Genomic DNA, 15,566 nt, shown 5'->3' with positions numbered 1-15,566 from the left:
AGCGAGTGAGTATAACAGATTGTGATATCAATGACAGCCAACGAGGCGTTCACTGTTGCAGCCTGTTTGAAATGATCAGTTCAAAGCAGAGCAAACAAATGAGGATTTAGGGAAATATGTATATACACTGGTGACAAATGGAAGGGAAAACAAACACTGGGTTCAAATGACAAATAATGAGTGTAGCAAAACAAACCAAGAGTAGAGTATGGAGCTGCAGAAAAAAGAAAAAAAAAAGAAATGGCTCCCTTTAAAGCAGTAAGACTGTTTTTCAACCTTGGGATTGCAACGCCTGGAATTCATATGGGGTTGCCTGAAATTTCTAGTAATTGATAAAAAAAAAAAAAAAAAGGTGAGTTGAGAGAGACAATCAATACATAAGACATGACAAACTGAAGGTGAAATTAAAGCACTGTGGTACTGTTTACCTTTCAAATGTTCATTGTGGTCAGTTTCAGATGCTGCAGCTCTTTCATAATTCATAGTTTGAGTTATTGTTTGTTCAGTATTAATTGTCAGCCTTGTAAATCCAGTCTGGACTAACTCTACATATCCTGACCAAGGAAAATAAAATTCTCACTTTGTGCAGTAATCTACACCTGGCTTTTCTGCTTCCGTCCATAATAATATACATTATATAGACTAAATGTTGTCTAAAATGAACGTTTATTTGCAACATAGTATAGCAAACTATTACATGATCAAAAACAAATTTTATCAAAAAAAAAAGTTTTGAATGTCTGTGGTTGCTACAAATTTGTGAGGTTAAAATTGGGTCGCGAGCCAAAAAAGGTGGGTGGTGGGCCCAGGATGATATTGGTTAATTCATGCAAGTATCTGCTTTTTCTTGCTTCTAATCATCATTATATCATCCTTTAAAAATCCACTATCAGCCTTCAATAAAACATTTAAGATAATTAAGATGTTTTATTATTGACTTGACCTTTAGCTTTCCTTTTTACACAATAAAATACCTTATCATTAGTGTCATGATATTTCAATCACCTAATCTTTTATTATAATTACAACATCATGATGAAATTAAAAAAAAATAAATAAATGTTGACCTACAATGATTGATTGTTAAACAGACAACTATTACAGTAATCAGCGAGTACAGTAAGACAGTGTTTTTCAACCTTGGGATTGCGATGCTGGAATTCATATGGGGTCGCCTGAAATTTCTAGTAATTGATAAAAAAAAAAAAAAAAAAAAAAAAAAAAATATATATATATATATATATATATATATACTGATAAAAAAATACATGGTGAGCTGAGAGAGACAATCGCAACACATAAAAGACATGACAAACTGAAGGTGAAATTAAAGCACTGTGGTACTGTTTATCTTTCAAATGTTCATTGTGGTCAGTTTCAGATGCTGCAGCTCTTTCATAATTCATAGTTTGAGTTATTGTTTGTTCAGTATTAATTGTCAGCCTTGTAAATCCAGTCTGGACCGACTGTACATATCCTGACCAAGGAAAATAAAATTCTCACTTTGTGCAGTAATCTACACCTGGCTTTTCTGCCTCCATCCATAATTATATACATTATATAGACTAAATGTTGTCTAAAATTAATGTTTATTTGCAACAGAGTATTGCAAACTATTACATGATCCAAAAAAAACTTAATTTTAGCCAAAAAAAAAAATGTTTTGAATGTCTGGGGTGACCAGAAATTTGTGATGTTAAAATGGGGTTGTGAGCCAAAATAGGTTGGAAACCACTGCATTAAGAGCATTTTACCGCAGCATTTAGAAAACAGACATCTGACATTATGCCACAGATGTCAGTGTATTATAAAGAAGTGATGAATTTAGAGGTGAATCTATACACTGTGATGGACCATTGTGTCACTGTGAATGCATGTGACCACTAGAGGCAGTAGTCAGTCACTGTAGCCTTGAGTCTGCTGGTGCCACAGTGTGTTGAAAACTAACGTCAAGAGGTTTCGACCAAAACAGCAGAATGTGGCAAGTTTAAAAAACATCTTTCAGAGTCAAAGAAAAGAAGTGATAAAAACTGATGCATAGATGGAGTAACAAAGTGAAGCTTGATGTTGAAATCACGGTGTTTATTCCTCACTGAGCAGTTTAATTATGATGTTTATGATGGTATAAATTTACAATGCTATGTTTTTATGTTTGCTGCTGTTTGTTCATAGTTTAGACTAAACTGTGGCAGGTTTCTGACACAAAATGGTGGTGATTTGTCATTTTACTTTGGCTGTTTTCTCACTAAATTAATGCTAAGCTAACAGCTATAATGTAAAACTATCAGCTGACATGTGAAAATAATAAGGGAATGTTATTTTTGACCAACTGGCTTTATGTTTAAAGGAGAAAATCTGATGATACCATGATACAGATGTGAGTCAGCAACTTGATTCATTGAACGATACGGTCTGTGGATGGGTTTTGGGCCATGAAATCCACCCTGTTATTGATAGCTGAAATAGTTTTTGAATATCAGTACTGCATATAATCCCTTTAAGGCTTAATTCATTGTATAATATCACATTTTCAATCTATAGAAATAGATTTATGAGGTCAAATGCCTGTCCTCTTGGGTTTATACAGTATTTTACATTAAGTTTACATGAGCGTTTTAGTTGAAGTTTATACATTTGATAAAATAAATACATGGATGCTTTGAAATCTGAATCAAGAGGGTGAGTTTTATGTTCCCTTTCATTGGTCATAGATGCACACAGGGAATGGGTGATGAGGGTTTGTGTTACAGTGAAAATACAGTACAAACCTGTTTGTTATAGGAATTCTGAAAATGTAGTGCTGTTAGGTCTTCTCTGGTATTTTTTAGTATCAGTAAAAAAAAAAGGAACTTGAGTGCATTCGGATAACATTTAAAGCTATACCGTATAATGTGGCATTTTTACACTTTTCTTTTGTCATCTTAAAATGCTCCTGATAAGCATGTGTCAAACTAAAATGTAAAAGAAATCCACCAGGTATTGAAACTCAAAAATGTTTAATTCTCATATATTTCTGATAAAAGTCTGACCAATCATTTTAGTCGGTCCGAATAAAATAATTGGCCGAACCTGGCTAAGCCTCCTGTCAATCATCCATTACGGCCGTCCAGCATCCGATCCATTATCGCCGTCTCACATCCGATATGTGTCCCTCTGAATCTGACGCTTCACTCGCGCTGCTTCTCCTGTTGCTGACCACAGTCTACTGTCTAGGATGTGTTTGGATAGAACTGACATGCACATGTGGAAGGGAAAAAACGGATTTATGAACAGAAACGATAACTGAGGGGCACGAACGGGAGTCTGATGAATGAAGGATGGAGATAAAAGTCCGGAAGTCAGCTGTACTGGACTGAACAGGTCTGCATAAAGCTGAGCTGACCTCATGCAGACTCATACAGGTACATGTATATGGTGTCACACATGTAAGATGATGTAGGATGATAATTGTATGGACTATGAAACTTCAAATGTCCACGGAAAATTCGCGGAGGCCGCGCGTTCACGGTGCGCGCGCCCATCCCCTGGGCACTGCAGTGAAGACCCTGACCCAGTACTGCACAGACCAGGTCTACTGATGGAACAGGAGCCGCAGGCCCGCGGCAGGTGGATGATGCATCTGATTACTGAGGGAGGGGTCCGCGGACACGCCAAAACGGACCGGATCTCCACCTCTGTTTCCATCGCGCATCAGGAGAGAGGAGGAGGAGCCTCAGAGCTCAGGCAGAGGGAAGGGGGCGGGGCTTTGGAGGGAGGCGGGTTGTTCATGTTCGAACTTTTGCTAAGTGGTGTGAGAAATGCCACATCGGTAGGTATAGCTTTAAGTAGGAGTGTGTATTGATAAAAATCTGGCAATACGTTACAAATCACAATACTAGGATCACAATATGATATATCATGATACTGTTAAAAAGGCAATTTTTTGTTTCTTTTTTTAAATGATAATTTCCTTGAAGAATTAAATTACACCAGAAATATGCACAAATACTAAACACATTTTTATTTGATCGGAACAGGATCTAATGCTATATCACAAAATTTTCCTGTCTTAAAACTTAAATTATGTTTTACAGACATCACAGTTTAAGATCCTGTTCAATGTCCATATTGTATTAGTTTATAACTGACATCATAACATTATTTTTGTGCAATCCCAACAAAGGAACTAACATTACTTAATAAAAGAGTGTTCAATAATAAGAAATAAAATATAAACAAAAAAGAAACAAAAATGAATCTCCACAGTATCTGCATTTGAATAAATACCTAAAAATATCAATGCAGTACTTTTTAATATCAATACAGCATTGTGAAATGAAATATCGCGATATATTGCAGAACCGATATTTTCTTACACCCCTACATTTAAGGTTGAGTTAAGTAAGTACTGGCCTGTCTGCGTATCCATCAAGGGAGGCTTTTGTGTATGGACTCCTGACTTCAAAATATATGCCATATATATACACACACACACACACACACACACACACACACACACACACACACACACACACACACATAAAAGCTTGCTATAGGGGCCTTAGGTCATTTCTATCATCTGGTGAACAGACCCTATGAAGGACAGGCTTTAAAGATTCCTCCATTTGCCTTTGTGTGTCTGGAGTGATGCATGCCCTTCTCTGCAGCTCATGCAATTAAAAGCATTAATATGGATGCAACTACGAGTTTATTTATTTAGCAATGTCTCATACCCAGAGGTTGAGTGGGTTGAAATCTGGTAGCGGTGATGACTGTATATATAATAAAATACATATAATACATTTCATTTTCATCAAATGATTCAGTGAGCCTTCAGTAGTTGTGCTGTAATGTGTCTGTAATGTGTATGAATCTTTTAATTAACATGATAAATGTCTTATTTGTCAGATTTTCAGTCAAATGTACTGAATTTTCAGGTTAATAGCAAAAGAAAATGTGAATTTCCAAAGGTGAATATTAAGTGTTAGTTCCTTGTCATTGTGGTTTAAAACGTAAAGGTTCAAGGAATTGTTTTTATACTTAGGGACAATTTGATCTATACCCTTGCAGTAATACATAGACATCAACCAACAGCAAATATCAGCACAAACTGCAAATTACAGTGTCATCTACAAGGTTGATAGCTGCACGTATGAATGACCCTTTGAGCCTGTTCGTTCTGCATCATGGCTGACCATATCTGCAACCTGATGGTACACATGAACATAAATTCACATCACAAGGGCTGACTTAGATCAGCCAAATGTAGGATTTAGTACAATAACATACTACCTGAGCTGCTGATTGAGGAGCAGAGAGGGATTTAGTCAAAAACCTGAAGCTCCTTTAGCTTTTGTGGCCTGAACTGAAGTGTCTCGGTCTCATTACATTGTTTCCAACTCTTCCTTGGTGTAACATTTGTTTCTGCAGCTCATAATACATAGTGGTGTTTTGTTGCTCATCCCATCTAATATGTCATTTTGTTTCTTGTATCAATTCAGTGATGTTAACCCCACAAATGTAATAACTTTCTCACAAATGTAATACCTCATCTTCCCACAGTGTGCTCCTACTCTTTCCATTGTTATCATAATCACATCCAGACATTTTATTTACATGGTTCAAACATAAGCTTCTATTAATGAGAATAAATAATATCCATTTCACACTGAAGCTTTTATAATAAAACCTTTACAACATTTTGGCCCATTCTGTTTAAATCCTCCACTTGTATTTGTAATTAAACACTTATTAATCTGCAATTAGTACCATGTGGTGTAACTGCAACATTTGATCATCCTAAAAAGGTAAGTATTCAAAGGATAAGAATAAATGGGAAGGAAAAGAAAGATGTATGAATATTCATGTATGCATTACTTAAATGTATGTGATGTACTAATGTATTATATTTGTGGGACATTATTAAAATGTTGGAAACTGAAGATTTTTTACAGAGGTATTATATTTGTGGTAGGCAACTGTTATTACGTTTGTGGGAAAGTTATTACATTTGTGGGATTATTACGTTAAAAGCTGCAAATTTTTATTACGTCTGTGGTTTCTTACGTTTGTGGGGTTAACAAATGAACATTGCAGTCATCTTATTGATCGACACATGAACCCACACTTAATTGCTATTTCTTATTTACCTTTTATGAACACACCTTCTTTTTTATTTTTATTTTCAGTGTTTCCGCTTACATTTTTTTATGTGCGAATTTGAAATAAAAACAGGTGGATAGTAACTTAACTACTGAATATAAACTCTCCTTTTCAAGACCTGACCAATCGATCAGCATCAGCATTGAGCATGATTATATATACTCTAATATTCTACTGCTGGACATTCCAAATGAGCCTTTTTCTAGAGTATGTTCCAATTTAGTCATGTGAAACATTTAGAAAATGAATCTACAGTAATTTGCTCATTTTACTGCACTTTTCAACACACAGCTCCTGTTTATGGTCAGCTGAGGTAAAGACAAAGATTCTCTATTGTAGGATGGATGCACCAAAGAAAGCTCACATTTCTGGTTCGAAGGAGAAACACTTCTACTGATAAATATTATGACAGGATATATTAACAGGTCTATGGATATGAGAAAATATTGAAAAGATTAGCTTTTCCCAGAGACTTTTTGATGGAACAAAAGAAGGAAGCTGAATTCTCACAGTGGAATATCTGCCACCAGTGGAAAATAAAGTGGAAGAAACAACATATTTTATATATATTTTTTTATGGCTGCTTGAAAATGGGGTTATTAGAGGAATATTCATTTTCATTGGACATGTAAACAGCCTATGTAGAATATTAGAGAAAATGAGAAGAATAGAGAATTAGAGAAAAACTGAAATATGTATGTGCATGCAAAAGCACTAACTCCAACTATATAAAATGACAAATACAACTGTCACATACACAAATGAGTAGACACATTATGCACTTATTATGCAAAACTAGGCCAAGGACCAAAATCCAGTTATTATTTTCTAGACAATTTAAAATAACCTTAACTTCCTTCTTACTAATGAGCTCACAGACTCATATGTGTTTGTATATCATTCCATTGGGGCAGTGAATGTAGAACCTTTTGTTTTAACTCAGGGGAACACACAGAGATGAAACACAGAACTGAAAGAGACGAGGCTGCCAACTGGTTACCACACAAGTTGGCATAGCAACCACTAAAGTTGCTATGGTATTGATAGTATTTGGGTGAATGAAGAGGGATCACTGAAGAAGATGCCACAGACCTTTTAAAGTAGACATAGACGTATCGTATATTAAACAAAAATCTAAAAGTTCATGTCATAAACAGCTTCATAAAGCCCATCTGATGATGCTTGTGTATCTGTGGCGTATACTCTGATGTCTGTATAAGTGTGTTTGAGCATAAAGGTTTTGTTAAAAGCATTGCAAAGAAAATTTACATGGATAAATAGAAAAAGAGCAGAATGTCAGATCCTTAAATAAATCCTTGGATCTGCAAATGTACACATGCGATGATGTTATTTCCTCATAAAAGCTGGAAAATGACCTTTACTTGTCATTCATGTTGAGTGGTGATAAATAGCTTGAGTGTAATCCACCACTGACCAGTGCTTTAAACCACAAACATCTCTTCTGGTAGACTTACTGTCTCATCAACAAGAAGTATGTTTTTATAAAATAAAAAAATCTTTTTCATCTTAGGTTTCGACGCCCAGTAGGGAGTTGAAGATAATTGGGAAAGCTCCCCAGGTGATTTATAGGATAAGAAGGCACAAAATAAAGCTTCTGCCACACCTAATTATGTTTTTTTTTTTTTTTTTTTTTTTTTTTTTAGACATTTCCTTTATAACTTCAGCCTAGAATGTGACTGAACTGATTAAAGGACCATGAACAGATAAACTAAAAACATTCCAAGGGCTCTCACTATATTTATGGCCTTATATTTGTCTTTAATACTGGATATTTCCTGCAGATTTAGTCTTGGATTTGCTATGTTCTGTGTGTGTTGCATGTAAGATTTTATTAGAACCTGAAACTAGGACAGGAAATGTAAAAATAAAGCTTCTGCAACACAAAATTGTGCCTTTATTTCACAATTTCAGCCCAAAATTCAACTGAATTGTTTGAAGGAAGGAGGGGGAGTAGGGAATACTTGCAATGAATCTTTTAAAGTGTGTTACCTGCTATACAGTAAATTATATGACTGTCTAAAAAAAGCTACACCAAGTCCACGGAACGATGCAGTCTATCTATAGAGTGTATTCTGATATCTAAAAGTATGTCTCCCTATAATTTGTCTAGTATGGCTGTAACATGCTAGGTGATTACATAATACCTCTGTGTAAAAGCAGCGCTAAACAGGGTGTGTACAGTGGTTTATTGCTGCCACCTGCTGGAGGGAAAGAGGATACATGTGAAAGTTGACTGCACCAAACATGAGCAGATACATTTCAGCAGGGGGCAGTCAGAGTCTGTACAGAAAAATAAATTAATAAATTCTGTTAATATTTAACTATTATATATTTGATTGTAAAATTTGATTCTGTTCCATAATTTTGCTTCACTGGGTTTTGTCCAGTCTTATACTTAATTATATTTATAAAATATGTTTGTACTTGTTGCTTTTACAGACTTGGATAGTAAACTATTTGAACAAAAGCAGAGATATGTTGCACTGTTCTGATAGCAAACATACTGTAAATCTTCTTTATTATAATATGACAATGAAGATTCCATTAAATCACCAACACATGAAATGGAGGGACTTTATGAGGATGAATGATTTTCATGGGTTTTTATTTTTATTTAATATCCCAGTTTGAGTTTTGATTTCAGTTCTGTTTTACTAATTAGTTTTATACTTATTTTGAGGAACTGCCTTAGTTTTACTGTACGAATTTTTCAGGTATTATGGGGAAACAAAATTTAAAAGCTGAAAAAAGTCAGAAGAAAGAAATCATGCATAATGCATATTCATATTTGCGCAACATTAAATATGATTTATAAAACTGTTGTTTATTAATGTGCAAAGACATCTTATTCTTTTCAGACATGAACTGATCATGTGGGGGAAAGTAACGCTTACTACATACAAAGCTTTACTTTTTTTTGCTATAGTTCCTGTTTCAGTGTTTATTGTAGGTTTTATTTAGGCTTTGTGTTCTTATAGACGGAAAAAAATTTGTAAAAAAAAATCCACTTAAGTATCATCTAAAAAAACATTTCACTCTTTGGGCTTTTAGTTGTTAAAAAATCAGGCTCAAATACCCTTAAACTGGTACTGAAAGCTGCATATGACTTTCATCACTAATTTTTCTTCAAAATTGTAAAACCTGAGTGATAGCCTAATTATCACGAATCCATAAGTCTTTCTGTGCTAACGTATCTGAATCATTTCCCTCCCGGTGAACAACTTCTAAATGTTCTCCATCACAAGCCGTGTGTTTGGCCCAGGAGGACCCTTGGGCAAGGCCCTTTGCTATACGCCTATACCTCAGAATGAGCGTTACAATAAATGAAAGAGTCATACCAGCTCGGACATCGCCCGGGACAACAACGTCCGGGGAATATAATGGAATCACTTTGACATGTACATTTTTGCCCTTCGTGAACTCACTCACACAAGGGCAGGAGAGTTGAAATGTTAACAGCAAAATAAAAGAAATGCAATGGTAAAATGTGGTTTTAGCTCTGTTATCTTTTCTGTTTTGGACTGTATGTGTATTTTAATCACCTGTTCTCTTCTTTTCTTATTTACTTGCTACAGATGACAGGAACTACACAGGTAAGAACTTTCACATTTTCACATCATAAAAAACCTATTTAACTGTACTTTGTGTGATCCAGTGGACAGTATGTGGTCACTTATGAGTGTTGAAGATGTCATTTGTATTACTGTGCAACAACTCAGAAGGTGTTTGTGTGTGAAGTTGGTCAGAAAAAAAGTGTCTTGTCTAAACTGTCTAAAATATCACTGCATGTGGTGGCATTAAGATATCCAATTTAAAGGATCCAAACCACAAAAATAAACCCAGATTAAAAATACACCAAATATGGTGACCATATGGTGTGTGGAGGCTGTGCTAAAGTTGCAGTATATCATCTCACCACAGAGGGGCAGCAGTGGTCTTTGAGACAATGGAAACAGTGGCCTGAATTGACCAAGTATTTATTTCTCAGTCGAGTGTTCGTTTCATAAATTTACAGTTTAAGTTTGAGTCAGTATCAGATTTGTATGATGTGTTTTCAGAGTTGAAATGTTTGAAGAATGGGGATGATGTACACACTTTTGCCCATAAAGTTGGAATACATTTTTTTTTTACCTTTTCCCATGAAATGATCGTGACAATGTGATTTATCCATGAGAGATAAAGTGTAGCTGGGACTCAGTATGTAATCATTACATGTGATCAAAGCTGATTACAGACGTATATAAATAGGAATAAAAGGGGAATGGGTCTGAAACCAAAGTTATTCCAACTTTATGGGCAATAGTAAACAGTATATCGGCTGATAAGTCATCTAAACCACAATCTTATATTGTAATTGATCTCCATTTGGCATAGGATCTACTTTTCAGAAGGATTGTAGAGATTAAATAACAGCCCTGTCAAGACTTTTCTAGTCAGATAATGTTTTAATGTTAGTTTTAAATGGCCTTTTTTTTTTTTTTATCAGCGTAGTAACAGTATTTTACAGTGATTGTTGGGGGGGTTGTAGTTTCTTGGTGTTTAGTTCTACTGTACGAATTTTTCAGGTGTTATGGGGAAACAAAATAGAGAAGCTTAAAAAAAAAGTCAGATGAAATCATGTTTAATTCATATAACTCATAATTCATATGATTTGCAAAACTGTTTATTAATGTGCCTAGACATGTTATTCTTTTCAGACCATGAACTGATCATGCGCAGGGAAAATGCTTTTGTTTGCTATAAGACATGTTTCATTGTGTATTGTAGGTTTTATTTAGGTTTTGTGTTCTTAGACTGCAAAAATTAAAAAAAAAAAAAAAACAATCCACTTATGTATTATCTGAAAAATATTTCACGCTTTGGGGTTTTGGTTAAAAAATCCAGCTCAAATGCCCTTAAACTAGGTGGGTGTGGGGGGGGGGGGGCATCTGTAACAAAAATGTTTTAAGGCTATTTATTCTCATGTAGTACCCTGTATCAACTCACTATTCCAGTGTTCATACACAGCTCTGATGTAGTAGAGTAGAAGAATCAAACACTTTTTCAGTCACTTTTGGTCAATTTACAGCTTGTTTCAATGTTCTGTGGGGCTCATGGACATTGGGAAAGTTGGTTTTTGCAAACTTTAGGGGAGCAGCTGGAGGGTAAGACTCTACAGAAAGGGGGCCAACTGCCTTGTAGATCTGCCCCTGCCTTATGAGTTTGTATATTTACTGTTATTAACACTAAATTGCTTGGCCAGTTCATTTCTGTCCATTTTTAGTCATACTTACGCGTCTGTCTGCACTAAAGTGTTCGGTTTTACTCCACATTAACTTGCGGAGTCTGCACACTGTGTTGATTTTTTTATGATTTACCCTAAGTCCAAATCTGATTTTCTGAGATGCTTAAGAGTCATGCTTGTGTGAAAACACTATTGATTCTTTATAAAACTCTTACAGGAAAATATAGCTGCCACACACATCGCAGCTGGATGTACAGAAAAATGTGGGTGTGTTTGTTTACCTCATCTAGATATTGTCAGCTTTTACCTTTTCCAATCAATCGTTATTACATCGTCCTTTAAAATCCACTACTGGTCGACCTCTACTCAAGAGAATCATTTTAATTTTATTCATAAACTCAACCGTATAGCTGGGCCATTCATTCTGCCCATAACTCTGATGGGATCTATAAATTCATGGCTGCAATTAAAGCCTTAAATTATCCTACACTCTGCTCTTCTTCTTCTTCTTTTAACGGTGGGTGCAGTTGGACAGAATGACTGCTACTGTCAAACATTTAAAACATTTTTTTTAAAGATTAAAAATGTGGGAGATTTACAGGAAAACATTTGAGTGGGAAGAAAACGGCAGAAGAGTAAAATATGGGTAAACACCAGGGAAGTGGGAGTGCTGACAGGGTTGTACATGTACCAGAGGGTTGATGATGATGATGTTAAAATCATTAAAAAGCTCAGGAAAATGAAATGTTTCTGTTCTCAAGAATGTCAGTATGTGAAGAATCCAGAGTTAAAAAAATGAATATGCATATTGATCATTAAAAACACAATTTGCTCAGTGGTCTGCTGCATGAGGAACATTATTTTTTTACCCTTGAGTATTCAGCTAATCCTTCTCTTATGAAGCCATGCACTGAGAAAGAAGATTAAGGCTATTTAATTTGCTTATGAGCATCATTAGGGTGGTTGCATTTCTCATAACTTAACTCCTCCAAGCCCTCCATGTCTTTGGTTAATTGTAATTTTAATGGGAATTCTGTGTTTGTATTTGTTTTTGCTAATTATTTTGCCGCGCACCTGCTCATAATGAAGAGGGATTCTTCGAAAAGCTGAGTGTTAATAAGCAGAGATTAATCTGTGCAGTCCAGCGGTACATCGTGCACTGTTACCAGCAGCAGAAGAAGAAGAAGAAGACAGGAGGTTTACTGATACTGCCAGTGTGTGGAACTTGTGCGAGTTTACAGCAGGTCATTGCTAGAAATGAACTAATGTGCTTAGTCAGCCTTCCCTGGGAAAAAAAAAGGGTCAAAACGTGCACCAGTCAGACCATTTATCTGAACCCTGGCAGCAACGATGAATACATTAGTTAATGCTGCAGGAGGGCTCAGCCTCTTGCACAGTTATGTCACCACATTAGGAGTTGGCCAGATATTGAATCATACTCATGTTACAATTCTTGGAAAGCTCACAACTCGATAGCGTATTGAACATAAATCATCAGAGGTCTGTAAGAATGAAAAATACTCCTGTTTCCACAAAGACTGATTATTTGTTCATTTGCCGTAGACACACTTTATTACTTACTGCCAACATCTCCCAAAGAAAAGAGGGTAGGCTTACATAGCCAGACGGATACCAATGATAGGTGTATCTGGCACTGTCCATTGTCGTTTGCTCATTTGTGCTTCTTTCAAGGGGTTATGTGTAGTATTGATATTCCAAACTCTCAACAAAAGGGGGAAGTCTAGTAACAAAACACACTTAGGACTACCAAAGCCACCAGTAAATCAATGCAGTATACCCGCAGCTGCATCACCCACTGAATAAAGTGTAAAGCTCATTGTTTCCACACATCTGTATCATGGTATCATCAAGTTTTCCTCTTCAAACTAAAACTCATAGATGCTTTGTTTGACAGTCGGTCAAAATAACAGTGTCTTATATCTCCACGTGCTGCATCAGCTGATAGTTTACATTATAGCTCTGTTAGCTTAGCTCTGTTTTTAAACAATAAACAGCCACAGTAAAACCACAAATCACTACTGTTTTCTGTATGGTTTGTGTTGTCAGTAGCTGCACTAAAGATCTGTTTGGAATCGTCCAAACAAGGTCAGATCTGTCACTATTTAATCTGAAGTGTGATTCAACAAACAGCCAACTTTGCAAAGATAACAAATTCACATATTAACTTTATACTCTCATAAACCTCATAATCAAACTCACCTGGGTAGAAGAAACATTGTGATTTCAGCATCAAACCACAGTCATTTAAGCTTTAATCACTTTGTCACTTTCTTTGGTTCTAAAAGTTGTTTCTTCGTGGTTCTCATCCAATCTGGTCACTTTCTGACACTTTGGTCAAAGCCCCCGTGGTGTTAGTTTTCTTCACCTGCAGAGCGACTCACTCTTTCCTCTTGTGATTGCATAAATCCCTCGGTCTATTGGTGTAAATATCCAAATTATAAAAGCCAAGTGGCCTCTTTGTGCTGGTGTGTGTGTCTGGGGATTCAAACAAAATACAGAAAAAGCTGACTGCTGCAGTTTGGCATACTTATGTATTTTTGGTCAAGGAAGAGACTAGCGAAAACGACAAGTTTATAGGACCAATATTTTGGAAGATATTAGTAATTTTGGAATACAATAGCCTTACAATTATGTTGCTATGGCCAGAACACTTTGGTGGTCACTGCTGGACAAATGTGGTACAGCATGCACAAATACACAACAGCATAAAAAAAGCCACATCTAGAACCCATAGATCCCCATGAGTCAATGTGCTAGTATTCAATTAATATCTTTACAATACAATAAATTGGCATTGTAATCTTAACTTCATAAATCTTTTAAACACTAACAACAATTTTAAGGTAGAAATACTTCATAACGTCCCTTTAATTGTATCAAATCTGCCTTGAGTGCAGGACACCGTGACAAAATGGTGGTAAGACAAAAGTTTTGGTTGAACATGTGTGTAAAAAGTATGCCATGGTATTAAAATAACAAAATCCCGCAAAATAAAGTGTTAACATAAAAAGGTGTGTCATTTAGAGCAGAAGTGAGCATTAAGGTAACCACGTAGAGGTCAACGCTAAACAATCTTTATCACGCTAGCTTTAAAGTGAAATCAGAAGTGGTACATCCCATCACACACAACCTTTCTCTGTCGATGGGAGTCGTCTTTAGCCCAGCAACCCAAGGCTCACTACTCTTCATCATGGGTCATTAGTACTACTGTCACTAGGACAGCAGAGGTCTTTAAGTCTTTTAACAGTGAGTCTTTAAGTCTTTAGAGTCTGTCAGCACTAAAAGTGTTCTTTAACTCGCACAACTTTGTGTAAAGTGTTTTGCTGCTGTTGCTGTAAAGTCATGGTGTCAGACATCAAATGCATTCAGATTGGGTTCACCTGCAGATGCCCATGTTTAACCTCCCAACTGTTTGGTGAGTTTGGGTCCTGAGTGGGCATTGGAGATGGTCTAATTTATTCATCAAGTTATGGACATGAGTTCAACTGTGCAAAGCTGTGGTGAAGCTTTGGAGCCCTAAAAGAAGCCTCTGGGTCAGCCCTAATGTCATTGTCAAATACTTTGTCAGTGTGTAAGTTGCTGCTTGGAGATTGTTGAACTTTCATGGAGTGAGGAGGACTTTCAAAACTGTCTGTGCAAAGCAGAGGGAAGGAAAATGACTTCTTGCTAGTTCTTCTTCTACCAAGAACTACCAAGAAGAACAAAAACCTGGGCAAATGAGAACCTACACAGAAGGAAAATGACAATCTTGCGAATGAAATGGCCGCCTTTATTCCAGCAGATACGGACTAGTGTATCTACACCATGATTTATATCTATATATGTTTATAGTCTATGCTGTAGAGAAGCACTGTTATCTGAAAATTATTAAAAACACATCTGAGCCTTGCCACTACCGTTTTTTTTTAAAAATACGAGTAAAAAAGTTGTCTATACTATGATTAATAGTTGTATTTCCAGGTGTATCTATTCACATTTTCAATTTGCACATAAAAAACATGAGTGATAATCTGAAAAACTTGGGGAAAAAAAAGAGAAAATATCATTAAAAAGTTAGTGTCGGAGCAAATAACTGCAATGTAAAAATAAATAATCACAAATAATTTTGTGCATGTATATATGTGGATTTTTTGGAATTTTGTCATGTTCCAAAAACAGG

At 35.8% G+C, this 15,566-nt stretch overlaps 1 protein-coding gene across 1 annotated transcript in view; it reads left to right on the top strand.

Annotated features, from left to right (window-relative positions):
• Positions 1-15,566, top strand: part of gabbr1a (gamma-aminobutyric acid (GABA) B receptor, 1a) — a 213,993-nt gene that overhangs the window by 45,179 nt on the left and 153,248 nt on the right. The window contains exon 6 of the mRNA XM_030157135.1: positions 9,738-9,755. Within this exon, the coding sequence (XP_030012995.1) occupies positions 9,738-9,755 (18 nt within the window). The remainder of the gene's footprint in view (positions 1-9,737; positions 9,756-15,566) is intronic.

Source organism: Sphaeramia orbicularis, chromosome 16 (genome assembly GCF_902148855.1).
Source record: "Sphaeramia orbicularis chromosome 16, fSphaOr1.1, whole genome shotgun sequence".
Lineage (NCBI taxonomy): Eukaryota > Metazoa > Chordata > Actinopteri > Kurtiformes > Apogonidae > Sphaeramia > Sphaeramia orbicularis.
Note: the sequence above shows the minus strand (reverse complement) of the source record. Positions and strands in the feature narration are given on the sequence as shown.